The sequence below is a fragment of the Salmo salar genome, chromosome 08, assembly GCF_965601325.2.
Source record: "Salmo salar chromosome 08, fSalSal1, whole genome shotgun sequence".
Taxonomy (NCBI): Eukaryota; Metazoa; Chordata; class Actinopteri; order Salmoniformes; family Salmonidae; genus Salmo; species Salmo salar.
The window spans coordinates 15,566,434-15,593,956 of NC_138298.1; the positions used below are offsets into that span (position 1 = coordinate 15,566,434).

The window sequence follows — 27,523 nt, forward strand, 5'->3', positions numbered from 1 at the left end:
CAGCTTCTTGATATGCCACACTTGTCAGGTGGATGGATTATCTTGGAAAAGGCGACATGCTCACTAACAGGGATGTTAGTGGATCTTTTGTATGTGCATATTTTATTTGTGCACATGAAACATTTCTGGGATCTTTTATTTCAGCTCATGAAACATGGGACCAACACTTTACATGTTGTGTTTATATTTTTTGTTCAGTATAAATGGAATGAAGTCAGTCATTATATTCTTCTCTAGTCTATTAATACTAACACCTTGTACGAAAACCCATACCAGTATTACATACTTAAACTGCATACTAATTTCAGTGTTTGATCTAGTATAATAAACTCATGTTTGACTCACGTGTCTGACAAGAGCAGATATATTGACGGCTGTACCAAAATGAACGAATGGCGGGAGTCAACACAATCACGCATATTAGTTGTAACTTTCAGCGTACCAATGCTGCGTTCACATTTTAGTCGGAACTAGAAATCTCGGAGATTTCCGACTTGCTAACTGGTTGTATTTATAGGCGTTCAACGAATCTACAGATCGGAAATTTCGGAGTTTCTAGTTCTGACTAGAATATGAACGTGGCACATTTTCGAAATTTCACATACTATAAAACTTAGTTTTTTCGCATACTACTACCCGTACGCTAGTATAGGTATTCGGACAAAGCTACTGTTCTTTCTAAACAAGTCTGCTCTCAGCTTGAGAGATAATGATCATAGGATATGTTATGTGTAATAATAATGTAATAAGCATTACCGTGTTTCAAACAACGCGCATTATTTTTCCATTTAATCAAACCCTTTGAGATACAGTATGACGCCAACAAATGAGATCCTTTCTCTTCAGTGTAAACGGAAGTGAACAGTGACCAAGAACGATTTCCCCGTTAGCGTTTTTATTGTTGTTATTTAGACGTTTATTAACACCTTGGAACTTAAAATATGACTAATTTACTTGCACAACATCACATACTTACCTAAGGTAGTGTTTAAATCACGTTGGAGACAGGACTTGGTTGATAGCTAGCTAGCTGGCTGCTAACTAGCTAGAAATGGCTAACGTGAACAGTATGGTTTTTCACACTCAAATAGCCTCCATCATGGAGGTTCTAGCGAATGCAGCCGTGGCAGAGATCTGTAAAGTCGTAGACGACGACTATGCAGTGTTTCGTTTGGAAATAACTCAAAGCCAGAAAGAAAACAGGGGATTGCGGAGGAAGCTACAGCTACTTGAACTGAAGGTGGCACGGGAGCGCGCAGAGAGGACATTGCGAGAGCGCGTCCTCACCAGTCCCAGTAGTGTCAAGATCCTCGACAGATACAGAGGAATGGCAAGAGGTACATTTTCCAGAAGGCCGAGGTTGCGCAGCTTGTCGGCGTTCATGTATAGCTCAGTGCCTGTCACCCGTTCCGTTCTGCACATGTGTTCAGATGTATTACCCAGAATTGAGCCATGGTCAGTTTGTCGATAGTATGCAATAATTGCCCTGATTACTAAGATATCTTGCACAAAGACATAATATCATATTCTAACCAGATTCTTAATATACTGCATTTCCTATTATTAGCTCAATGAAAACAATTTGATGCATAGAACATAATTCAGTCAATCAATAAATTGTATGAAGTGTTACCTTACACACTTCGCAATTCTATACCGTGCCAATAGTGTACAATATAGTGTTGAACATTGACACTACCTAACCACCTCTTTTCCCCCAATCACTCTCTCAGGTGAAGGACATCTCACTGGAGGCCACAGGAGCTTTGTGAAGCCAGCGGGACACAATACATGGAAAGATGACCAACCAATCACTGTTGATGAGGAGAGTGGAACCTCAACCCAGCACGTTATTGTGATAGAGGTTAGTGTAATAGTATTACGTCAGAAAATCAAATGTGGCCAGTTTATTTCAGAAAGGCTCCCCTCATCCTTCATATGATGTGGGTGTGCCCTGTAGTTAAATGCTTGTAGGACAAAGTTCATTTCGAAGTGCATGAATGTAAATATTCAATGTGTTGCATCTACTATGTTACTTAACGATGATAGCTCCTTGAATGTCTTGCTGCTGCAAAAAAACAAAGGAAAATATATTTTTAAAAATTACATTTTATATATATATATTTCTTAAGATATATTTTTTATATATTTTATATATATATATATTTTTTTAAATATATTTTATATATATTTTATATATATATATATTTTATTCAATATTTTATTTTTTATTTTTTTGGGGGGGGGGTAAATATATGCTGGATTGGAAATGATGGTAGGATGCACCAGCAAAAAGACCATTCAACTGTAGAACATAGAAAGTAACCATTCCACTCGATAGCTTCTGACCTTATAATTATTTTTTTTAAACATAAACACCTTATTTACATAAGTACTCAGACCCTTTGCTCTGACACACAAAATTGAGATCAGGTGCATCCTGTTTCCATTGATCATCCTTAATAAGATGTTTCTACAACTTCATTGGAGTCCACCTGTGGTATATTCAATTGATTGGACATGATCTGGAAAGACACACACCGGTCGATATAAGGTCCCACGGTTGACAGTGCATGTTGACCTTTTTGGACCCGTGAAGACGTCTAAATGGGATAGGGAGTTGGTGGTGTAGGACCACCTATTTATGTTTCTCTCTTCTTTACACCAATTTTATTATTACACAATTCTGTGTGATCAATATGATAATTTCTCTGTATGTTTTTCTTTGGCAGCCTACATGTTGTATGAACTGTGTAAATTGAAATTAATATTGTACCCCCCCCCCAAAAAAAGACAAAACAAATACAAACTTGGTAAAAAAAAATGACTTCCCTACGACATTGTTGTCCAATTCTTCTCATGTACCGTTAATAACCTCCACTCTTCTTGTGTCAGTCTGCAGATGCAGAGGCTGCAGGTCCTGGGGTCAAGCAGGAGAAGACTGAAGGAGAGGAGGAACCATGGCACAGCAGTAACATCCAGACTGGAGCTCCCCCTGTAGCCACGGAGGACCCCACCACTGCCACAGTGCTACCCATGCCCCGACGCATTATCACGGAGGTCAGTGGAACGCCAAACGCCGTACTCAAGTCAGAGACAGACACCAAGAATTTAACGGGGCTGAGCTGTCCTGCTCCCCACTCAGAATATTTCCATTACGGTAACCCGAGGACGGTTCTGTCCCATCAGGACTCAGGTGACACGTTACAGACTGGCAATGATCCATCCTGTTCATATGCTACAGAGATGATACCAGGTGACATGCCTGTGGGCTTAGAAACACAGACTAATCCAATGAGAGGGAACTGGAACCAGTACAGTAGTAGTGTATACTCTGAACGGTGCCTAGATAAGAAAGGGGAGGGTCTGGTCGTAGATGAGATGACTGTGAAAGTGGAGGGCGATATTCCTCCCACATGGAATGCAGACGAGACTCACTTTGGAGAAGGACACTCGCAGGGCAGCTCCAGTGACTTCTTAGACTACAGGGAAAGCTTAGAGACAAATCTAAATGTCCCGACCCACTCCCCTTTACACCCAGTGTCCATGTCGATGGCGCCTTCCGATTCACAAGGCTGCATCCTTTTCGATCAGGTATTGAACTCAAACAACCAAACGGCCAAGGCGTGGGGAGAGGGAGCAACAACGGGCGGTAAAGAGAAGCAGTTCTTTTGCATGTTCTGTAACAAAGGCTTTAGCTGCCCACAGAAGGTGGAGATCCACCAGAGGGTCCACACAGGGGTGAAACCCTTCATCTGTACCCAGTGTCACATGCGATTCGCCCATGCTGGCAACCTGAAGAGGCACCAGCGGTTCCACACAGGGGTAAAACCCTTCAAATGTACCCAGTGTCACATGCGCTTCACCCAGGCTGGTGACCTGAAAAGGCACGAGAGGGTCCACACAGGGGAGAAACCCTACAGCTGCCCCCAGTGTGAGAAGAGGTTCTCCCGTCAGGACCAGCTGAAGATGCACTTGAAGGTCCACACGGGAGAGAAGCCATTCGCCTGTACACACTGCGGGAAGAGGTTCTCAGAGAGGACCTACCTTAGGATGCACCAGCAAAAAGACCATTCAACTGTAGAACATAGAAAGTAACCATTCCACTCGATAGCTTCTGACTTTTAGATCAAACCCTGCATTAAAGACTAAGATGAATGGTCATTGTTGTCAGCAGAAAAGATCCACAGATACATTTGGAATAAAGACAGTAAGAGATTTCAGCGTTGAATATTACTGGGTAGAATATTGCATCCAGTCATTGTGTGACATATAAGGCATAAATAAGCCTACAAAAGTCTAACATATTGTGGTTGTACTGTGTAGGCTATATGATGTTCACACATTTTCCCAAGACACTTTTAATGAGAAAATTAAAATGATATTCATCAACTTCATTATATTCATCAACTTCATGCAGATTTGTAGTTGAGACATGTGTATGTTTGGTTTTCATATGGTGTGTTTAAAACCTGTTTGTTTAATAAACACAAAATGGGACTTTTCATTCCAAGACTTTCATTGAGACTCTTTAGTATACATCACATCTGATCTCACACTTTATAACCAATATACACTTACTAAATATACCTACACATACCCACACACTAACAAACACCTACTGTACATGTCAAAATAGTTTAGTCAGGTTTGTCTGATGATAAATCATATTTATGTCCACCATAATGGGTTTAACAACAGTGAAGTCATTCTATAACTACAGTATTGGACTCATGTAGTGGGGATGGGTAAACACTCCATGTTGAAAGTGTGTTTATTATCTGTGTGTACGTACTTGAGATGTCTGTATCACCTGTCTCTTCCAGGAGGAGGGTCCAGGGGTGCTGCTGGTGAAGGATGAGGGGTGTGAGGAGGTTCTGGGGAACCTTGAGGGGACCATGGTCATTGAGGACAACCAGACTACACCTCCTGAACCCACAGAGGAACCAGCTGAGCAGCACAGGACCACACACAGTCTCACTGAGGTGAGCCCGCTGTGAACTACTCTCTAAATGGTATTCGGTCAGGGCCTGTATCCACAAAGCCTCTCAGAGTAGGAGTGCTGTACTAGGATCAGTTTTGCCTTTTAGATCATAATAATAACACTATGTGTTTATTTATTTGACAGGTGGGGACCTGGTCCTCGATCAGCACTTTTACTCTGAGCCACTTTGTGGATACGGGCCCAGGCCTTGATTAATTTTGTCTTAAATGAAATGGGTTTCTATTCTATCTATTTTCTATTGTTCAACTCTACTGATGGTTTTATCACAACAAATGCTGGGTTATTGCGAATGTCCACACTGTGGTCTTGGCACATGAGCTCCAGCCAACTGCTGGCAGATACAGTGCAGGTAGGATTATTATGGATAAGAGTGAGATTCTTTTTATTTTTCAAACGGCAGCCAATCGTCAATCATCATTTCACCAGAATAAGACCTTCAATATTTAATTGAAAGGAGCATCAAGCTCACCGTGCATTTAAAAAAATACATTTAACCTTTAGGCAAGTCAGTTAAGAACAAATTCTTATTTACAACAGTGGGTTAATTGCCTTGTTCAGGGGCAGAGTGACAGATTTTTACCTTGTCATCTCGGGGATTCGATCCGGCAACCTTTCGGTTACTGGCCCAACACTCTAACCACTAGGCTACCTGCCGCCCCTTCACTTTCACCGCCCTGTGAAGTTCATCATAACTTATTTCATGGTGTCCTCCAAGTTCACTTCGATATGATGGTTGTTATATAAATATTTGGGGTTCCACCGCCATTTGTCGCAGAATACATTTTAACGACTCAAAAAGGTCCCTCCTTGTCTAGACTATTTTGTTATGTCGACATTTGGAGAGTTTACCGCCAGATTTGCTGTTTCCACCAGGCCTGTTTTGACATTTATTATCCAATGTACTTTTCTCACATAAAAAGGTTGGATGGAATCCTGGTTACACACAAAGTTGGATGTATTTAAACTGATGTACGTCACCATGTCACTGTGTTCATCAATGCAATAAGAACCAAAACATGCTCAAGTCAAGCCCCTCAACTGTTTCTGTTATGTGAAATCCCAGAGCACACAAGCTTATCTATCATCTGTGTTATGTGATCTTTACAAACAGTCCATGACTTCAAGCTGTTTGCAGTAAATGGCATGAAGGCTTCAGGTCTTGTGATGACTGGGGTGAAATATTAAACATGAACGAATGTAACCCTGTACTTGATATTCCAGACTGACTAATCGCTACAAACTGAGGAGTGTATGTCCTTTTAACTTCGGTTTAGGAGGGTAATTATTGCAAGAGATGTAGACTCGGACACTGTCAAAAAAGAGGAATAAATGCAAAAAAAACTAAAAATATCATGGTGAAAAGATGAAAACAAAACGCTTCCGCGTCAAGCCATCATCAGTGTAAATCAGAGGCGTCAAACTCATTCCATGGAGGGCCTAGTGCCCTCAAATTCAACTCTAGACCTCGAAGACAGTTCCACTGCACTTTTTAATTGATCCCCTCTAATCAGAGACTGATTTAGACCTGGGACATCAGGTGTGTGCAATTAATTATCAGCTAGAACAGAAAACCAGCAGGCTCCAGACCTCGTAGGGTAAGAGATGAGTACCTCTGGCCTAGTGTATGCTTTTTTTTGTTTTTTCCTTTCAATTAGGTGTGGGGAGTTCTTTACTAATTAGTGACCTTAATTCATCAATCAAGTACAAGGGAGGAGCGAAAACCCGCAATCACTCAGCCCTCCGTTGAATGAGTTTGACTCACGGCTTAAATGATCGGCACACACACACCTCTGACTTCGATTTCAAGTATAATTGCATGTGTCACATGATCAAGAAAGAAAATACATTAAATCAGTACCTTATACAATAGAATGCATGAACTACTACATTGTGTATATAAGCGGACAGAGAAATATAATCAATTATTGCTTTTAGAAATACCATGTGAACATTTCCTCAGAATAAATAACACAGGGTTGTAGAAAAAAACGGAATATAGAGTAGGGAGCTTGAAAGAGCTTGAAAGAAATTTGATTTGTTTATTTTTATTTCACCTTTATTTAACCAGGTAGGCAACTTGAGAACAAGTTCTCATTTACAATTGTGACCTGGCCAAGATAAAGCAAAGCAGTTCGACACATACAACAACACAGAGTTACACATGGAGTAAAACAAACATACACTCAATAATACAGTAGAAAAATAAGTCTATATACAATGTGAGCAAATGAGGTGAGATAAGGGAGGTATAAAGGCAAAAAAAGGCCATGGTGGCGAAGTACATACAATATAGCAAGTAAAACACTGGAATGGTAGATTTGTAGTGGAAGAAAGTGCAAAGTAGAAATAGAAATAAATCAATAGATGGGGGTATCAAGCTCCAGTAAAACTTACAGAAAACACTTCAATAACGATTCTTCATTCATGCCTGATAGGTGGAGAGTTTTTAGAACATCCACCTGTATTCTGTCTGGAGAACACTCAGTTCAAGATTACCACCCCTATGTGAACGATTTATCTTCTGTACAGAAGGACATGGAGGAGACTGGGTGACCGGCCTTCGAGAAGTGACGTGCTATTGGGGATTTAGGGTCATTTCTCCTTACACCACTCCTGTGTTCTATAATACGTGTTCTTATCTGTTTACTGGGTTGGCCCATGTATTGCTTATTGCATGGACAAGAGATAAGGTATATGACATTAGAAGAGCTGCATGTGAGGAACTGTTTCATAGTGTATTGTTTACCAGTGGCAGAGCTACTGAATTCGCTCACTTTTATACAGGAGTCCCTATATGCCGCAAACCTACCGCAGGGGTAGAAACCGGTAACCTGGTTCATTTTCTACTCTATTCTTGTTAACACAGTCTTCTTTCGAAACAAGTTTTCTCTGAGCTTGAAAGATACTGATCATAAGAGATTTTATGTGTAATGTAATAAGCAGTACCATATTTTTTTAAAACATTGTGCATACCTTTTTCATTTAACCACTCCCGTTGTTCTGTGACACCAACCAATAAGATCCTTTCTCTTAAGTAAAGCAGAGACCAATGGATTAATAAGAACATTGGTAAAAAAAAATTGTATGAGTTGCGGAAGGGAAAGACAACTGTATAAGATCCAGGAAAAGGTGGGGGCAGGGAGGTCCTCAGGTCCAGAGAGAAGGGACGAAGACGTAATCACAAGGCTGAGACTCATCAGGCTCAACAGCACTTTGAAATTACTAGGGAAACATCCAACTGGGAAGTTAAATCACAGGCAGAGGGAGATGGAGACAGTGGAACACATTCTATTTCAGTGCCAGTGATATGGAAGGGAAAGGGACAGTTTCTTAAGGAATAATGGTATTGAGGAGCCAAGTTTTATTGAACTGTTAAGAAAACCTTAAGGTGATATTGTATTGAATTATATATTTCGTTTAATTGTGTAGGGTTAAACTTTAAACCTTCCCTGTCTCTGATCCACACTCCAGTCGGTGGCGGAAATGCATCTTTAAAGTTGGTTGCCAACCGCTATTTAAAACCACTGAAGAAGAATCGTAAACGGAAGGGAACAGGAACAATTTCTACGTTAGCGGGTTTTGTTGTTATTTAGACGTTTATTAACACCCTGGAACTCCACAGCATCGCCTACTTGCCCCATATAGTGTTTAATTCGCGTTTGAGACAGGACTTGGTTGATAGATGTTATCTAGGTAACGCGGACGTTAACTAGCTAACGTTAGCTGCTAACAATGGCTAACTGTATTGCTTTTCACACTCAAATAGCCTCCATTATGGAGGTGTTAGCGAATGCAGCCGTGGCAGAAGTCTGTAAACTCGTAGACGACGACTATGCAGTGTTTCGTTTGGAAATAACTCAAAGCCAGAAAGAAAACAGGACATTACGGAGGAAACTACAGCTACTGGAACTGAAGGTGGCACGAGAGCGCGTCCTTATCAGTCGTCCCAGTAGTGTCAAGATCCTCGACAGATACAGAGGAATGGCAACAGGTACATTTTGCAGAAGGTGGAGGCTGCGCATGTGTTACTTTAGATGTGTTAACCACATATGGCTGGTTAACCAGAATTCAGTCTTGATCATTATTTGTATATTAGGCAATAATTCTGATTACTTAGCTAACTTGCAGAAAGACACTATCATATTCTAACCATTCTTGATTTACAGCGTTTCCCATTATTTAATAATTGAAAACAATATAATGCATGGAACATAATCAATCTATAAATAGTATTTAAAGAAGTTATGCGAAGTGTTATCTCACATCCTTGCGAATTCTAGACAGTGTCAAGACTGTAAATAGTGTACAATATACCATTGAGCATTGACAGTACCTAACCACCTCTTTTCCCCCAATCACTCTCTCAGGTGAAGGACATCTCACTGGAGGCCACAGGAGCTTTGTGAAGCCAACGGGACACAATACATGGAGAGATGACCAACCAATCACTGTTGATGAGGGGAGTGGAACCTCAACCCAGCAAGTTATCGTGATAGAGGTTAGTGTCATAGTATTACGTCAGAAAATCAAATGTGGCCAGTTTATTTCAGAAAGACTCCCCTCAGCTTTTCACTTGCTTACATGTACATCCTTATTTATCTGCCATAGGGGAGCTTGTGAGACTTCCCTATGACCTTGTTATCCAATTCTACTCATGTACCGGTAATAACCTCCCCTCATGTCAGTCTGCAGATACAGAGGCTGCAAGTCCTGGGGTCAAGCAGGAGAGGTCTGTAGGAGAGGAGGACCCAAGACACAGCAGAGACATCCAGACTGGAGTGGCTGGAAAGCACCTTGTAGCCACCGAGGACCTTGCCACCACCACCGTGCCCCAGGCCTGGACCCAACCTAGCATCACAGAGGTCAGTGGAATGCCGAAGGCCGTCCTCAAGTCAGAGATGGACACCGAGATATTAATTGTAACACAAAGGCTCTTACACACAGGATCTGACCGCAGATCAGACCCAGAGAGACTGGGGAGACTGGGCTGTCGTCCTGCTCCCAGCTCAGAGTATTTACCGGTATTTCACCAGAGCCAGAAGACGGTTCATTCCCGTGGAGATGGTGACGCGTTAGACACTGGTGGTGATGATCCGTCTTGTTCTTACACTACAGAGATGGACCCTGGCAACATATCCTTGGGTTTAGAGACACAGACTGATCTGTCTAGAGGGGACTGGAACCGATACAGTAGTAGTGTATACTCTGAAGGGTGCCTAGATAAGAAAGGGGAGGTTATAGTGGTAGATGAAGTGACTGTGAAAGTGGAGGGTGACGCTCCTCCCATATGGAATGCAGATAGTCACCTAGGAGACGGACACTCACAGGGCAGAGATTTCTTAGATTACAGGGGAAGCTTAGAGACAAATCTAAATGTTGCCACCCACTCCCCTTTACACGCATTCAGGGATCGCAATCCTGCGTCCACATTGATGGCACCTTCCGATTCACACAGCCACGTCCTTTCCGATCAGGTATTGAACTCAAACGACAGGGCTAGAGCCCAGGCTCAGGGAGGGGGTGCCACATCAGGCAATAGTAAAGAGAAACGGTTCCTCTGCATGTTCTGTAACAAAGGATTCAGCTGCCCCCAGAAGCTAGAGATCCACCAGAGGGTCCACACAGGGGTAAAACCCTTCAGCTGTACCCAGTGTCATATGCACTTTTCCGTGGCTGGAAACCTGAAGAGGCACCAGAGGGTCCATACAGGGGTGAAACCCTTCAGCTGTACCCATTGTCAAATGCACTTTGCTCAGGCTGGTGACCTGAAGAGGCACGAGAGGGTCCACACAGGGGAGAAACCCTTCAGCTGCCCCCAGTGTGAGAAGAGGTTCTCCCGTCAGCACCAGCTGAGGATGCACCTGAAGGTTCACACGGGAGAGAGGTCGTTCGCCTGTACACACTGCAGGAAGAGGTTCTCAGAGAGGAGCTACCTCAGGATACACCAGCAGAAAAACCATTCCACTCAATAACATAGAAAGTAACCATTCCATTCAATAGCTTCTGACATTTATATCAAACCATGCATCAAAGACGAAGATGAATTTATTGTTATCAGCTAAAAAGACCCACAGATGCATTTGGAATAACGAGTAACAGATTTCAGTATATATTGCAATATATAAGGCATACAATGCATTCGTAAAGTATTCTGACCCCTTGACTTTTTTCATATTTGTTACTTATTCCAAAATGGATTAAATAAAAACGAATCTACACACAATAATGCATAATGACAAAGCGAAAACAGGTTTAGAATTTTTTGCAAATGTATTGTCAGGCCTTTATGGTAGAGTGGCCAGGCGGAAGCCACTCCTCAATAAAAGGCACATGACAGCCCGCTTGGAGTTTGCCAAAAAGGCACCTAAAGACTCTCAGACCATGAGAAACAAGATTCTCTGGTCTGATGAAACCAAGATTGAACTCTTTGGCCTGAATGCCAAGTGTCACATCTGGGGGAAACCTGTCACCATCCCTACGGTGAAGCATGGTGGTGGCAGCATCATGCTGTGGGAATGTTTTTCAGGATCAAGGGAAAGATGAACGGAGCAAATTACAGAGAGATCCTTGATGAAAAACTGCTCCAGAGCACCCAGGACCTCGAACTGGGGTGACGGTTCACCTTCCAACAGAACAATGACCCTAAGCACACAGCCAAGACAACGTAGGCGTGGCAACGGGACAAGTCACAATGTCCTTGAGTGGCCCAGCCAGATCCCGGACTTGAATCTGATCAAACATCTCTTGAGAGACCAGGAAATATCTGTGCAGCGACGCTCCCCATCCAACCTGACAGAGCTTGAGAGAATCTGCAGAGAAAAATGGGAGAAACTCCCCAAATACAGGTGTGCCAAGCTTGTAGCATCATACCCAAGAAGACTCGAGGCTGTAATCACTGCCAAAGGTGCTTCAACAAAGTACTGAGTAAAGGGTCTGGATTCTTATGTAAATGTGATATTTCTGATTTTTTTTTTTTATATATAAGTTTGCAGAAATGTAAAAAAAAAAAAAAGGGGGGGGGGTTGCTTTGTCATTATTGTGTAGATTGAGGGGGGAAAAAAACAATTGAATCCATTTTAGAACAAGGCTGTAGTGTAATAAAATGTGGAAAAAGTGAAGGTCTGAATACTTTCTGAATGCACTGTAAGCCTAAAGTCTTTCAAATTGTGTTTGTACTGTATAGGCTATATGATGTTCATGAAAGCATATTACATTACTTAAATTCAACTGCTTTATTTTTTTCCCAAGACACTTTTTTTAATGAGAAAATTAATGCAGTTCATCAAGTTCATGCTGATTTTTAGTTGAGACGTGTATGTTTTCATATGATGTATTTAAAACTTGTTTAATAAACACAAAATGGGACTTTTCATTCTAAGACATTCATTGAGACTCCTTTTAATATACATCAGATCTGATCTCACCCTATTCTGCTTCATAACTAGTGATGAACCGTGTTATTGGTTAACAGTCAAAGTCATAATTATGGCTAAACCCCACCTATTTCTACAATTTCTCAAAATTAGATTTTAAACCTAACCATAATACTAACCTCATGCCTAAACTTAAATTAAGACCAAAAAGCAAATGTTTCATTTTCATTCATTTTTATGGGCAATTGTGACTTAACTGTTGACGGCCAATATACACTTACTAAATATACCTACACTAACACCTACTGTACATGTCAAAATTGTTTAGTCAAGTTTGTCTGATGACTTGACTTATCATAGCTGACATCTTTACCCACAACATATTTATGTCCACCATGATGGGTTTAACAACAATGAAGTCATTCTGTAACTACAGTATAGGACTCAAACGTAGTGGGGATGGATAAACACTCAATGTTGGAAGTGTGTTTATCTGTGTGTACGCACCTGAAATTTTTATTCAAACGGGAAACTGGAGAGTGACGAACCGAGCAGCGTTGGCAGTTCTTGACACAAACTGGTGCGCCTGGCACCTACCTACCCCGTTCATAGGCACATTCACCCTCGGAATGGCACACATACACAATCCATGTCTCAGTTGTCTCAAAGCATAAAAATGCCTTCTTTAACACTGATTGAAACAAGTGGCATCAATAAGGGATCAGACTTGACCAGGTGAACGCTATGATCTCTTTGACGTCACATGTTAAATACACTTCAATCAGTATAGATGAAGTGGAGGAGACAAGTTAAAGACTCTTTAGTACACATCACATCCGATCTCATACTATTTTGCATAAACATGACAGCTCTTTATAACCAATATACAATTACTAAATATACCTACACACTAACAAACACTACTGTACACGTCAAAATAGTTTAGTAAGATTTGTCTGATGGTGACTTTTGACTATTTCCCCACAACAACATATTTATGTCCACCATGATGGGTTTAACAACAATGAAGTCATTCTATAACTACAGTACAGGACTCAAACGTAGTGGGGATGGATATACACTGTTTATTATCTGTGTGTACCTACCTGAGGAGTGTATGTCTGTGTAATCTGTGTCACCTCTCTCTTCAAGGAGGATGAGGAGGTGCTGCTGGTGAAGGAGGAGGGTCTGGGGAACACTGAGGGGACCATGGTCATGGATGACAACCAGACTACACCTCCTCCTGAACCCACAGAGGAACCAGCTGAGCAGCACAGGACCACACACAGTCTCACTGAGGTGAGCCCACTGTGAACTACTGTCTGAATGATATTAGGTCAGGGTCCGTATCCACAAAGCCTTTTTAATTTTTTTTTATTAACAATTATTTATTTCAAACGTCAGGATTTCCGTTAGGAAAATGTGGCACCGGACAATGTAACCTGGAAGATTTTTTATTTACCGTCCATTTGAGAAAATTACCGGACCCATATGCCGTGGGTGCATAACCCATTAATATCCACCCACGTTGCTCAGAATGACATAAATCACATTTAGATTATGGTAATGCATCTTAACAGAACATGCAACTCATGTAATGAAGCAGCCAAGAAAACAACATTTTCAAACATTTGCCAAAATGCAATTCGTGAGAAAACACCATTCTAAACACCATTGCTAATATGGCTAGGATTGTGGCGTCGGGACAATAAAAGAAAGTTGATATGAAAACCAATGGAACAGGAGAGAAATGGCATAGTGGTGGGTCCAATAAGAAAAGAAAATGGAAATAAATTAGCCAAAATTATATATACTGAACAAAAATATAAAATGCAACATCTAATGTGTTGGTCCCATGTTTCATTAGCTGAAATAAAAGATTCCAGAAATGTTCCATACGCACAAAATGTGTTTACATCCCTGTTAGTGAGCATTTCTCCTTTTCCAATATAATCCGTCCACCTGACAGGTGTGGCATATCAAGAAGCTGATTAAACAGCATGACCACTACACAGGTTCACATTGTGCTGGGGACAATAAAAGGCCATTCTAAAACGTGCAGTTTTGTCACACAACACAATGCCACAGATGTTTTGAGGGAGCGTGCAATTGGCATTGATAGGTTCTAAATTAACCTTATAAGCCACTCACTCCCCTTGCTTTGGGTGAGTAAGATGTTAAATGTATTTCTCCATCCCAATCTTTTAAAATTTCTTCCATGTCTTGTCCCATTAAATTAGTTTCTTGCAACAGGGCTATGACCAATGTTCCCTCAAAATTTTTGGGGCACTGAGCAAATTTCAGGTCTGCTGAGCGCAAGCTTGAGCATGAAATATTCTGTGCAATTTCCAGCACGCTGGTACTCTGAACACTGAGGCTGTACCTGCTTTATGGTACAGTTTAACAGTGGCCATGTAGGCTACTGTGGCTAGTTGATCATAATGTAGGCCTGCCTACCAGAGTGGCCTACCATCAAAAACAATGGAGAAAATGCATCCCATAACATTTTAACATGTTAATATCTATTCTATCTTTCAGCCTACAGTAGCAGCCAATGTGTGGTGTTCAATGCCTACATTCCATGAGACTTAAAAAAAAACATGCAGGGCTTGACATCAACCTGTTTATCCACTTGTCCTTCAGACAAGGAGGTGACTTAAAATGTTGTGTTTGATGCAAGAAACCACTTTACAAAATAAAAAGCATTATTATTCCTATACCATTATTACAGAGAATCACACAAACGATGCTACCCTCTGCCTATTGTCTACTTAGCTTATTAGGGCTCCCGAGTGGCGCAGCGGTCAAAGGCACTGGATCTCAGTGCAAGAGGTGTCACTACAGACCCTGGCTCGATTCCAGGCTGTATCACAACCGGCCGTGATTGGAGTCCCATAGGGCGGCGCACAATTGGCCCAGTGTCGTCCGGGTTAGTCTCGGGGAGCTGCCCTGGCAGTCTCGGGGAGCTGCTGGACGTGCAGCTGAGGGAACATTAGCTATGACACATTTTCATTTATTTAGGTAATTAAATATTTGTTTCCTTTTAATGCGGTGTGCCATAGACTTCACATTCCATGAAATTATGTTCAATTCAGAAAATGAAATCTGTGTACTGGCCATAAAAAAATATACTGCTCAAAAAAAATAAAGGGAACACTTAAACAACACATCCTAGATCTGAATGAAAGAAATAATCTTATTAAATACTTTTTTCTTTACATAGTTGAATGTGCTGACAACAAAATCACACAAAAATAATCAATGGAAATCCAATTTATCAACCCATGGAGGTCTGGATTTGGAGTCACACTCAAAATTAAAGTGGAAAACCACACTACAGGCTGATCCAACTTTGATGTAATGTCCTTAAAACAAGTCAAAATGAGGCTCAGTAGTGTGTGTGGCCTCCACGTGCCTGTATGACCTCCCTACAACGCCTGGGCATGCTCCTGATGAGGTGGCGGATGGTCTCCTGAGGGATCTCCTCCCAGACCTGGACTAAAGCATCCGCCAACTCCTGGACAGTCTGTGGTGCAACGTGGCGTTGGTGGATGGAGCGAGACATGATGTCCCAGATGTGCTCAATTGGATTCAGGTCTGGGGAACGGGCGGGCCAGTCCATAGCATCAATGCCTTCCTCTTGCAGGAACTGCTGACACACTCCAGCCACATGAGGTCTAGCATTGTCTTGCATTAGGAGGAACCCAGGGCCAACCGCACCAGCATATGGTCTCACAAGGGGTCTGAGGATCTCATCTCGGTACCTAATGGCAGTCAGGCTACCTCTGGCGAGCACATGGAGGGCTGTGCGGCCCCCCAAAGAAATGCCACCCCACACCATGACTGACCCACCGCCAAACCGGTCATGCTGGAGGATGTTGCAGGCAGCAGAACGTTCTCCACGGCGTCTCCAGACTCTGTCACGTCTGTCACGTGCTCAGTGTGAACCTGCTTTCATCTGTGAAGAGCACAGGGCGCCAGTGGCGAATTTGCCAATCTTGGTGTTCTCTGGCAAATGCCAAACGTCCTGCACGGTGTTGGGCTGTAAGCACAACCCCCACCTGTGGACGTCGGGCCCTCATACCACCCTCATGGAGTCTGTTTCTGACCATTTGAGCAGACACATGCACATTTGTGGCCTGCTGGAGGTCATTTTGCAGGGCTCTGGCAGTGCTTCTCCTGCTCCTCCTTGCACAAAGGCGGAGGTAGCGGTCCTGCTGCTGGGTTGTTGCCCTCCTACGGCCTCCTCCACGTCTCCTGATGTACTGGCCTGTCTCCTGGTAGCGCCTCCATGCTCTGGACACTACGCTGACAGACACAGCAAACCTTCTTGCCACAGCTCGCATTGATGTGCCATCCTGGATGAGCTGCACTACCTGAGCCACTTGTGTGGGTTGTAGACTCCGTCTCATGCTACCACTAGAGTGAAAGCACCGCCAGCATTCAAAAGTGACCAAAACATCAGCCAGGAAGCATAGGAACTGAGAAGTGGTCTGTGGTCCCCACCTGCAGAACCACTCCTTTATTGGGGGTGTCTTGCTAATTGCCTATAATTTCCACCTGTTGTCTATTCCATTTGCACAACAGCATGTGAAATTTATTGTCAATCAGTGTTGCTTCCTAAGTGGACAGTTTGATTTCACAGAAGTGTGATTGACTTGGAGTTACATTGTGTTGTTTAAGTGTTCCCTTTATTTTTTTGAGCAGTGTATATATATATATATTTATTTACACGTCTAAAACATTCATGGCTGTAGTACCATAGGATGAACCATAGAGTGGGCACGCGTTAAAAACAACTCGGAACTGGGAACTCGGAAATCTCCGACTTCCGACTTAAGTGCGTCCAAAACAATTGGGAACTCTGGGGGGTGGGGGGGGGACAAGCTCCGACTGGGAAAAATCGATTTCAACGGTCACCCAACCCGGAATTCCAACTCGAGTCTCTTTCTAGTGCTCCGACTTTCCGACCTGAAGATCACTGACGTCATGATTTGACCTCATATTTTTTCGAGTTCCCAATTGTTTTGAATGTGGCATCAGAGTCGGAGTGTTCTAGGATAAGTTTTTACTTTAAGATAATAATGAATAAGATTAGTTGGAAAGATCCTAGATCAGCACTCCTACTCCAAGGCTCTTTGTGAATAAGGACCCAGGTCTTGATTTATTTTGTATTAAGTGTGGTACCATGCCTTTAAATTATCGAACCATTAAAAGGGAAGATAGAGGTAGTTTTGTGAACCAGTGCTAACTAGCTTAGCGGCAAACACTGGAAGTCTTCCGGTACAGCTAGCAAGCTAGTTAGCATTGGTTCGCTGAATTACCTCTTAACTGCCTGCATACTGGACACAGAGACAATAATGGTATCCACGAGTTCATCTGATTCATCTCTTTAAAGACTGTCACGTAATCAAATCAACTAACAGGTTTGCATAGTACTCATTGCAATCCCTCATTGCCCAATCAGAAGATGAACCATAGCAGGGTGCTCATATCAGATTTCTGGATCCAACATCCTCCCACTCTGTATCTCTTACAGTCAGTAGACATGGAGGATGGGAAGCCTGATCTGCTGATAGTCAAAGTGGAGACAATAGAAGACGAACCAGAGAGCATTGATCTGCTGAGTGGACTAAAGATGGGGGAGCAAGGTAAGGGAGAAATACATATAGCCTACAGACAGTAATAGATCTTCAATGGGAATAGTGATGCACCTGGCTATTATTTTCTTCAGTTATAAATTAAAATCAATACAACTTATGTTTACACACATGATTTATGTACTTGACCAGGACATTGACTCCATATTTAGAGTTTTCTCTGCCATGTTTGTAAATGTCTATTTTGTAACCTCTTCCTGCAGGTGGTTGGCCGGAGCCTAACAAGGGAGACTGGGCAGCCATCTTGGAATCCCAGACGGCCGCAGCCAAGGACCCAGGGGACCACATCACTGAGCAGGGCGAGATAGTGGAGGTCAGTGGATGGGACAGCGTCCTCAACTCTGGACTGGGGAACAACACTATTAGCCACAACCCCAAAAAATATTCCTAGTAGTCTACACATAATACCCCATAATGCCAGAGCGAAAACAGGTTTTTAGAAATCTTTGTAAATGTAATACAAATAAAAAACAGATACCTTATTTATATAAGTATTCAAACCCTTTGCTATTAGACTCGAAATTGAGCTCAGGTGCATTCTGTTTCCATTAATCATCCTTGATGTTTCTACTTCATTGGAGTCCACCTGTGGTAAATTCAATTGATTGGACATGATTTGTAAAGAAACACACCTGTCTATATATGGTCCCACAGTTGACAGTGCATGTCAGAGCAAAAACCAAGCCATGAGGTAGAAGGAATTGTCCGTAGAGCTCCAAGACAGGAATGTGTCGAGGCACAGATCTGGGGAAGGGTACCAAAACATTTCTGCAGCATTGAAGGTCGCCAAGAACACAGTGGCCTCCATCATTCTTAAATGGAAGAAGTTTGGAACCACCAGACTCTTCCTAGAGCTGGCTGCCCGGCCAAACTGAGCAATCGGGGGAGAAGGGCCTTGGTCTGGTAGGTGACCAAGAGCCCTATGGTCACGCTGACAGAGTTCCAGAGTTCCTCTGTGGAGATGAGAGAACCTTCCAGAGGGACAACCATCTCTGCAGCACTCCACCAATCAGGCCTTTATGGTAGAGTGGCCAGACGTAAGCCACTCCTCAGTAAAAGGCACATGACAGCCCGCTTGGAGTTTGCCAAAAAGGCACCTAAAGACTCTCAGACCTTGAGAAACAAGATTCTCTGTTCTGATGAAACCAAGTTTGAACTCTTTGGCCTGAATGCCAAGAGTCACGTCTGGAGGAAACCTGGCACCATCCCTACGGTAAAGCATGGTGGTGGCAGCATCATGCTGTGGGGATGTTTTTCAGCGGCAGTGACTGGGAGACTAGTCAGGATCGAGGGAAAGATGAACGGAGCAAATTACAGAGAGATCCTTGATGAAAACCTGCTCCAGAGCGCTCAGGACCTCAGACTGGGTCGACGGTTCACCTTCCAACAGGACAACGACCATATGCACACAGCCAAAGCAACGCAGGAGTGGCTTCGGGACAAGTCTCTGAATGTCCTTGAGTGGCCCAGCTAGAGCCCGGACTTGAACGCGATCTAAAATAGCTGTGCAGCGACGCTCCCCATCCAACCTGACCGAGCTTGAGAGGATCTGCAGAGAAGAATGGGAGAACCTCCCCAAATACAGGTGTGCCAAGCTTGTAGCATCATACCAAAAAAGACTCGAGGCTGTAACCGCTGCCAACGGTGCTTCAACAAAGTACTGAGTAAAGGGTCTGGATACTTATGTAAATGTGATATCAGTTTTTTTTATAAATTAACAAAAATGTCTAAAAACTTGTTTTTGCTTTGTCATTATGTGGTCTTGTGTGTAGATTGATGAGGGAAAAAACATTTAATAAATGTTAGAATAAGGCTGTAACCTAACAATGTGGAAAAAGTCAAGGGATCTGAATACTTTCCGAAGCCACTGTGTTCCCTACAGGTTATAGAACTTTATATCTACAGGTTATATCTGTTCAGACCCCAGTCTTACCTACAGTTGAAGTCGGAAATGTACATACACTTAGGTTGGAGTCATTAAAACTTGTTTTTCAACCACTCCACAAATTTATTTTAACAAACTATAGTTTTGGTAAGTCAGTTAAGACATCTACTTTGTGCATGACACAAGTCATTTTTCCAACAATTGTTTACAGACAGATTATTTCACTTATAATTCACTATCACAATTCCAGTGGGTCAGAAGTTTACATACACTAAGTTGACTGTGCCTTTTAAACAGCTTGGAAAATTCCAGAAAATGATGTCATGGCTTTAGAAGCTTCTGATAGGCTAATTGACATAATTTGAGTCAACTGGAGGTGTACCTGTGGATGTATATCAAGGCCTACCTTCAAACTCCGTGCCTCTTTGCTTGACATCATGGGAAAATCAAAAGAAATTAGCCAAGACCTCAGAAAACAAATTGTAGACCTCCACAAGTCTGGTTCATTCTTGGGAGCAATTTCCAAACGCCTGAAGGTACCACGTTCATCTGTACAAACAATAGTACGCAAGTATAAACACCACGGGACCACGCAGCCATCACACCACTCAGGAAGGAGACGCGTTCTGTCTACTAGAGATGAACGTACTTTGGTGCGAAAAGTGCAAATCAATCCCAGAACAACAGCAAAGGACCCTGTGAAGATGCTGGAGGAAACAGGCACAAAAGTATCTATATCCACAGTCAAACGAGTCCTTTATCAACATAACCTAAAAGGCCGCTCAGCAAGGAAGAAGCCACTGCTCCAAAACCTCCATAAAAAAGCCAGACTACGGTTTGCAACTGCACATGGGGACAAAGATCGTACTTTTTGGAGAAATGTCCTCTGGTCTGATGAAACAAAAATAGAACTGTTTGGCCATAATGACCATTATGTTTGGAGGAAAAAGGGGGAGGCTTGCAAGCCGAAGAACACCATCCCAACCGTGAAGAACAGGGGTGGCAGCATCATCTTGCGGGGGTGCTTTTCTGCAGGAGGGACTGGTGCACTTCACAAAATAGATGGCATCATGAGGTAAGAAAATTATGTGGATATATTGAAGCAACATCTCAAGACATCAGTCAGGAAGTGAAAGCTTGGTCGCAAATGGGTCTTCCAAATGGACAATGACCCTAAGTATACTTCCAAAGTTGTGACAAAATGGCTTAAGGACAACAAAGTCAAGGTATTGGAGTGGCCATCACAAAGCCCTGACCTCAATCCTATAGAAAACTTTTGGGCAGAACTGAAAAAGTGTGTGCGAGCAAGGAGGCCTACAAACCTGATTCAGTTACACCAGCTCTGTCAGGAGGAATGGGCCAAAACTTATTGTGGGAAGCTTGTGGAAGGCTACCCGAAACGTTTGACCCAAGTTAAACAATTTAAAGGCAATGCTACCAAATACTCATTGAGTGTATGTAAACTTCTGACCCACTGGGAATGTGATGAAAGACATAAAAGCTGAAATAAATAATTCTCTACTATTATTCTGACATTTGACATTCTTAAAATAAAGTGGTGCTCCTAACTGACCTAAGACAGGGAATTTCTACTCGGATTAAATGTCAGGAATTGTGAAAAACTGAGTTTAAATGTATTTGGCTAAGGTGTATGTACACTTCCAACTTCAACTGTACCTACACGTCTATGTCAAAGATAATAAAACAAAAACACTATAGTACTACAGTATTTTATATTATAGTTAACTGTGTATATACTACATGAAATACTACAGTAAAGTCTGCAAGAACACTACAGTGAATACTATAGTACTTTTTCATGTGGGGGACCAGGGTGAGGCGTAGATTTGGTCCACGGGGACGGGGAGGTGTACATATGCGACGGGAGAGAACAGACACAGACTCGGCTAGCGATGCTCCGTCCTGCTCCTATAGTTGTGATTCAGAGAGACTGATGGGGCCTCAGGTTAACCCCCTAACAGGTGCTGCCTTCAGCCTGCCTTCTATAGGATCTATCAACTGGAACATGGACCCTGTGACAACACAGACACTCCCTGGCCTTCGTCCTCCTCACACTCTCCTAATGTTAAACCAGACCTCAGACAATGCCAGTGCCTCAACACTAAATGGCTACACAAGTCCATTGACAAATGACAGTAGTAGAGACGTAATCAGTAAAGGTGGCAGCGCCAAAGACAAGCGCTTCCCGTGTTCATTCTGTGAGAAAGCCTTCAGTTTCCCCAAACAGGTGGAGATCCACCAGAATGCACATGGGGGAGAACCGTTCAGCTGCCACCTGTGCGGGGACAGTTTTTCCGACTCGTTCAACCTGGAGAGGCACCAGAGGGTCCACACGGGGGAGAACCCTACAACTGCCCCCAATCTGAGAATAGGTTCTCCCACCAACACCAGCTGAAGATGCACCTGAAGGTCCACAGTGGAGAGAGACCATTTGCCTGTACTCACTGCAGGAAGAGGTTCTCAGAGAGGAGCTACCTCAGGATACACCAGCAGAAAATGCACACGGCCCATGTATAGAGTATAGTGACATGTAATGTAGTACTAGTTAGTTTGTAGTTAATTCTGTTGGTTTAGGATGTAGTAGGGAACTGGATGAGAAGAAATTAGGAAAGAATGAGTATGACAAGGCAGAGTAGATGATATGGTGATGGTTGGTGTGATGGTGTCTGTAAAAATGCTTCACTAATGAAAAGTGACACTGTGTCCCAATAGGTTGATACTTGTATTTTATAATGGGGAAAGGATTGTGCCTTAAAGGCTCAGTGCAGTCAAAAACTGTAGATATTTAGATATATTTTCTCACTGAGGTTAGAATTATACTGTGAAATTGGGAAAATTATAATACCCTTTTAGTGTAAGAGCTGTTTTGGTGGGATAGAGTTTCGGCCCTGCCTGGTGACAGCACCAGGTGTTAAATTAGTTAATAGACCAATAAGAGAGTTCCAAACCTCTCTGCCAATAACAGCTAGTTTTCAGTTTTCCCCTCCCCACTCACACCACTCCCAGACAGTCCTAGTTCAATTCTTGCTTGAGAAATTGCTCTTTGCTAAGAAGCTATTTTTGTTTCTTTTTGACCTTTTGAAAACAATCACAGTAAGGTACTTAGTTGTTAACCAGAAATGATTAGATACTGAGATAAAAACGGCTGCATTGGACCTTTAATGAATGTTCACTGGACATAAAGTAGTGAAGCTGTGTGTAATGTCATGTTGAACCTTTTCCAAAGTATTCTAAACTTAATTTGATCAAAGGGAAGTTACCAGATTTACAAGAAGTGTTACCATAGTTAGAAAAGTTATTCTACTTCACATGTATCGTTTTGTATAATAAAAGTACAACATTATCTTAGTATATGACCATTTTGTTGAAATTAAATACAAAATTGACTCTGTGCTGACTCACTTGGTTATTTTTGATTATTGCCAGGACTGTTTCCCTTCTCTCAGTCGAACCAAAACATTATACTTAATTCTTGAATCAACACGTGTACATTTTTTTTTTTTATAGTAAACTTCAATGGGTCAATATTGTTAGGTACTTAAATCACAGTGTTAAAGATAGGCTTGACTGTGGTTAACATTTTATAATATAATGTTTCTGTGTCTACAGCAAAGAGTTTCTTATATAAACCTTTATATGCTATTCTGCTCAATTTGTGTTTATAGTCTGCAGTCCATGAGGACCTGCTGATTTCTGGTGTTGCTGACGGGAGAGACTGGACCTCTGAAGTGGCTGGTCACAAATCCTGGCCCCGGATCAGGACCCTGGATCAGGAGTCATCGCTCTTCCTTCCCGAGTCGCAACTAGGACCAAACCAAGAGGGACAGAGACTCCACCACCACACAGAACACAACCAGTGGACAGGAGGACTGAACAACCTCAGTCCTGGTGGTCATCAGAGAGACCGAGGCTCCAGTCAGGGATCCAGTCTGCAGCCCAGACCCTTCTCTCCACAGTCTCAGTGCAGGGATGAAGCAGGGCCTGGGGCTGATAGAGATAGACCCTCCTGTTCCTATGATGCAAACACCACATTATCCATGATGAACAGAGCAGATCACCCTGGGCTTCAGCCTTCACAGAGAGTGGTGGGAGACCCCCCTGGCGGTAGTCTTTCAGGAAGTCTGTCTTCAGGGTCTCGTCTAATGCCTGGTGACTGGGTTCATAGAAGGCCTGGACCTGGGTCTAGCCTTCCTCAGCTACCTCATGGTTACCCCACAAATACAGACAGGGTCAGGATGGACGTTCACGAGAAGTACTTAGCTTATAACACAGCACACAAACCCAACAACACCCAAACAATGGCTAGAGGTCAAGGAGGGAACTCAAAGACTAACCCCCTGAGGGTGGTGGCTCCTGCTTCTACCTCCTCGGGTGTCATTGGGTCACAACGTGGGAGGCCGAGCAATAGGACAGACGCCGACAAGCCGTACGCCTGCCTCACGTGTGGGAAGCGTTTCGCTGAGGCGAACTATGTGAAGAAGCACCAGACTGTTCACACAAAGGAGAGGCCCTTTAAGTGTAAGCTGTGTTACAAGAGCTTCTCCTTCCAGAATAACCTTATCAGACACAGGAGTGTCCACAATGGGAAGAAATCATAGAAGCGTATGAGTTTTACACAGGGCATATCTGGGAACCATTATTTATCTGACATACACTAAATGGACACCCCTTCAAATTGGTGACAGGTGTTTACAATCGAGCACACAGACATGCAATCTCCAAAGACAAACATTGGCAGTAGAATGGCCCATACTGAAGAGCTCAATGACCTTCAACATGGCACCATCATAGGATGCCTTCATTCCAACAGTCAGTTCATCACGTTTCTGCCCTGCTAGAGCTGCCCCGGTCAACTCTAAGAGCTGTTATTGTGAAGTGGAAATGTCTAGGAGCAACCACAGCTCAGCCACGAAGTAGTAGGCCACACAAGCTCACAGAACGGGACTGTCGAGTGCTGAAAATCGTAGCTCATAAAAATCGTCTGTCCTCGGTTGCAACACTCACTACTGAGTTCCAAACTGCCTCTGGAAGGAACATCGGCACAAAAACTGTTCGTCGGGAGCTTCATGAAATGGGTTTCCATGGCTGAGCAGCCGCACACAAGCCTAAGATCACCATGCGCAATGCCAAGCGTCAGCTGGAGTGGTGTAAAGCTCGCCGCCATTGGACTCTGGAGCAGTGGAAACGCGTTCTCTGGAGTGATGAATCTGGCAGTCCAATGGATGAATCTGGGTTTTGCAGATGCAGGGAGAACGCTACCTGCCCGAATGCATAGTGCCCACTGTAAAGTTTGGTGGAGGAGGAATAATGGTCTGAGGCTGTTTATGGTTTGGGCTCCTTAGTTCCAGTGAAGGGAAATCTTAATGCTACAGCATGCAATGACATTCTAGACAATTATGTGCTTTGTGGCAACAGTTTGTTGAAGGCCCTTTCCTGTTTCAGCATGAAAATTCCCCTGTGCACAAAGCGAGGTCCATACAGAAATGGTTTGTCAAGATCGGTGTGGAAGAACTTGACTGGCCTGCACAGATACCTGACCTCAACCCCTTAGAACACCTTTGGGATGAATTGGACCACCGATTGCGAGCCAGGCCTAATCGCCCATCATAGGTGCAGGACCTCACTAATGCTTTTGTGGCTGAATGGAAGCAAGTCCCTGCAGCAATGTCCCAACATCTAGTGGAAAAGCCTTCCCAGGAGAGTGGAGGCTGTTATAGCAGCAAAGGGGGGGACCAACTCCATATTAATGCCCATGATTTTGGATTGAGATGTTCAACGAGCAGGTGTCCACATACTTTTGGTCATGTAGTGTATTATAGTTATGTGTAGTGTATTGGGGTAAGAGGGTTTTTTGGATTACTAGGTCCCTCGTTTGAGCATCTGGGTACACTCATATTCTTACATGATACAGACTTGTTTGGTGTGCTAGCATAGACAAAATACTGTCATTGAAGTGTAACACTACATGTCCCCTCTGAATTTGGTTTTGCCTATGTTCTATTCATAACAAATACAATGTCTCCCCCCCCAACATTATTCGGCATAATCAGGTGGTACCTGTTCCTTTATGTACAAAAAAATAGGTGATCAAATCTGTTAATAAATTAGAAATCATGTTGTCATGCCCTTTTTATTTGCCCGTGTATCATTTAGAATAACAAATGGCCTCCGTTTGCTTGGCTTCCTTCGAACCTATAGGTTTCTGTCCTTGACACTGATGGGATCTAACCAGCCATTCTTGTTAGGTCATTTACTGTAATTTTTCCACCACACTTGTAGTGAAAGAAAGTGTTCCAGTCAGCCATATTGGCACTCCCTAGTAGTAGGAATGAATGGAATCCTACAGTATTTCAATTATATGTATTATTATATTTTTTTGTGTGGGGGCAGTAACATAAGTCACCCCAAAAAATTATACTTCAGGAAAATGCTATATTTTTATGTTTTAACTCACATATTAATTTAAACGTGAATTAAGGTGTCTAATATTAAAAAAAAACGTGGCAAAAACGTAAACAAAAAAAATGTAGACAATAATACATATATCTATAGCTTCCAAAATATTTCTTACAATGATGGAGGCACGGTGCCTTCAACACGGCAGGTAGCCTAGTGGTTATAGCGTTGGGCCAGTAACCGAAAGGTTGCAAGATCGAATCTCCGAGCTGACAAGGTAAAAAAATCTGTCGTTCTGCCCCTGAACAAGGCAGTTAGGCCGTCATTGTAAATAAGAATTTGTTCTTAATTGACTTGCCTAGTTAAAGGTTAAATATAAATTAATAAACAGCGCCCCCTACAGTATTCTAGAGTGCGTTCATAAATTCAGTCTGGCTATCTACTCCGATTTCCTGAGCACTCTCGTCTGACAGTGTGCTAGAGCCTAGAATACTGATGAATTTACTAACACGCAACACCCGATGAATATGAAGTTTAATCGTTATCTCAGCTTTTCATTTCCTTAACTGGCCATACTGATTCAGTGGTGATTTTAGCATGTAAATCTTGGTGGGGGAAAAATTGGTGGGTTGCATGCCAGCAAAGCCACTACACAACACTAAACAATACATTCATTGCACTATAACGGTGACAAACAGTGCCCACAAAATGTTAGGGCCTACATAAAGCTGTACCAACAGCAGAGTCCCAACAGCAGTCCCAACACCTTACCACTGCTACACCTGGCTATCAGCTGAGCCTTGTCTGGCAACGAAAACAGTTCATTCAACCTCATTTACTGCTTTAAAAAAATATATAGCTGATATGGATGACTTGCTTAAACAAGTGTGGTTTCTACTGACTACTGAGATGTACAAACACTGACATAAGGGGACAAAAGCGGCTAAGAGGCAATCCGTAATTTCAATTAAGACATTAATGAGCGAGCTAGGATGGATGTAGTCAATACAACTATTTGTTCAGCACTTTCGAAATGTACAGTGACATAATTCTGAACATGGGCCGTTCTTACAGTGTACACCAAGTCAGAACTGTAGGATAAATAAAGGGGGCATATAAGCAGACAATGAAAGCACTTACAATATTCAATGATTACATTTCTCTAAAACAGGTTATACATGTG

The 27,523-nt window shown here is 42.7% G+C and overlaps 2 protein-coding genes and 1 long non-coding RNA gene across 3 annotated transcripts in view; 2 read left to right on the top strand and 1 right to left on the bottom strand.

The window, feature by feature from the left end:
* LOC123744281 (uncharacterized) overlaps positions 1 to 1,236 on the bottom strand; it is a 10,538-nt gene extending 9,302 nt beyond the window's left edge. Inside the window, exon 1 of the long non-coding RNA XR_014393069.1 lies at positions 977 to 1,236. This is a non-coding gene — a long non-coding RNA (uncharacterized LOC123744281). The remainder of the gene's footprint in view (positions 1 to 976) is intronic.
* Positions 1,052 to 4,521, top strand: LOC106610045 (uncharacterized). Its single transcript, XM_014209166.3, has 3 exons — positions 1,052 to 1,337; positions 1,734 to 1,864; positions 2,896 to 4,521. The coding sequence occupies exons 1-3, from the start codon at positions 1,052 to 1,054 to the stop codon at positions 4,096 to 4,098; spliced, it is 1,620 nt and encodes a 539-aa protein (XP_014064641.2). The 3' UTR covers positions 4,099 to 4,521.
* A 506-nt stretch (positions 4,522 to 5,027) lies between these two features.
* LOC106610048 (uncharacterized) lies at positions 5,028 to 26,077 on the top strand. The gene is made up of 7 exons (XM_045723150.2): positions 5,028 to 8,996; positions 9,373 to 9,503; positions 9,691 to 9,867; positions 13,531 to 13,677; positions 17,918 to 18,029; positions 18,242 to 18,351; positions 23,610 to 26,077. The coding sequence occupies exons 1-7, from the start codon at positions 8,738 to 8,740 to the stop codon at positions 24,540 to 24,542; spliced, it is 1,869 nt and encodes a 622-aa protein (XP_045579106.1). The 5' UTR covers positions 5,028 to 8,737; the 3' UTR covers positions 24,543 to 26,077.
* Positions 26,078 to 27,523: the final 1,446 nt, after the last annotated feature.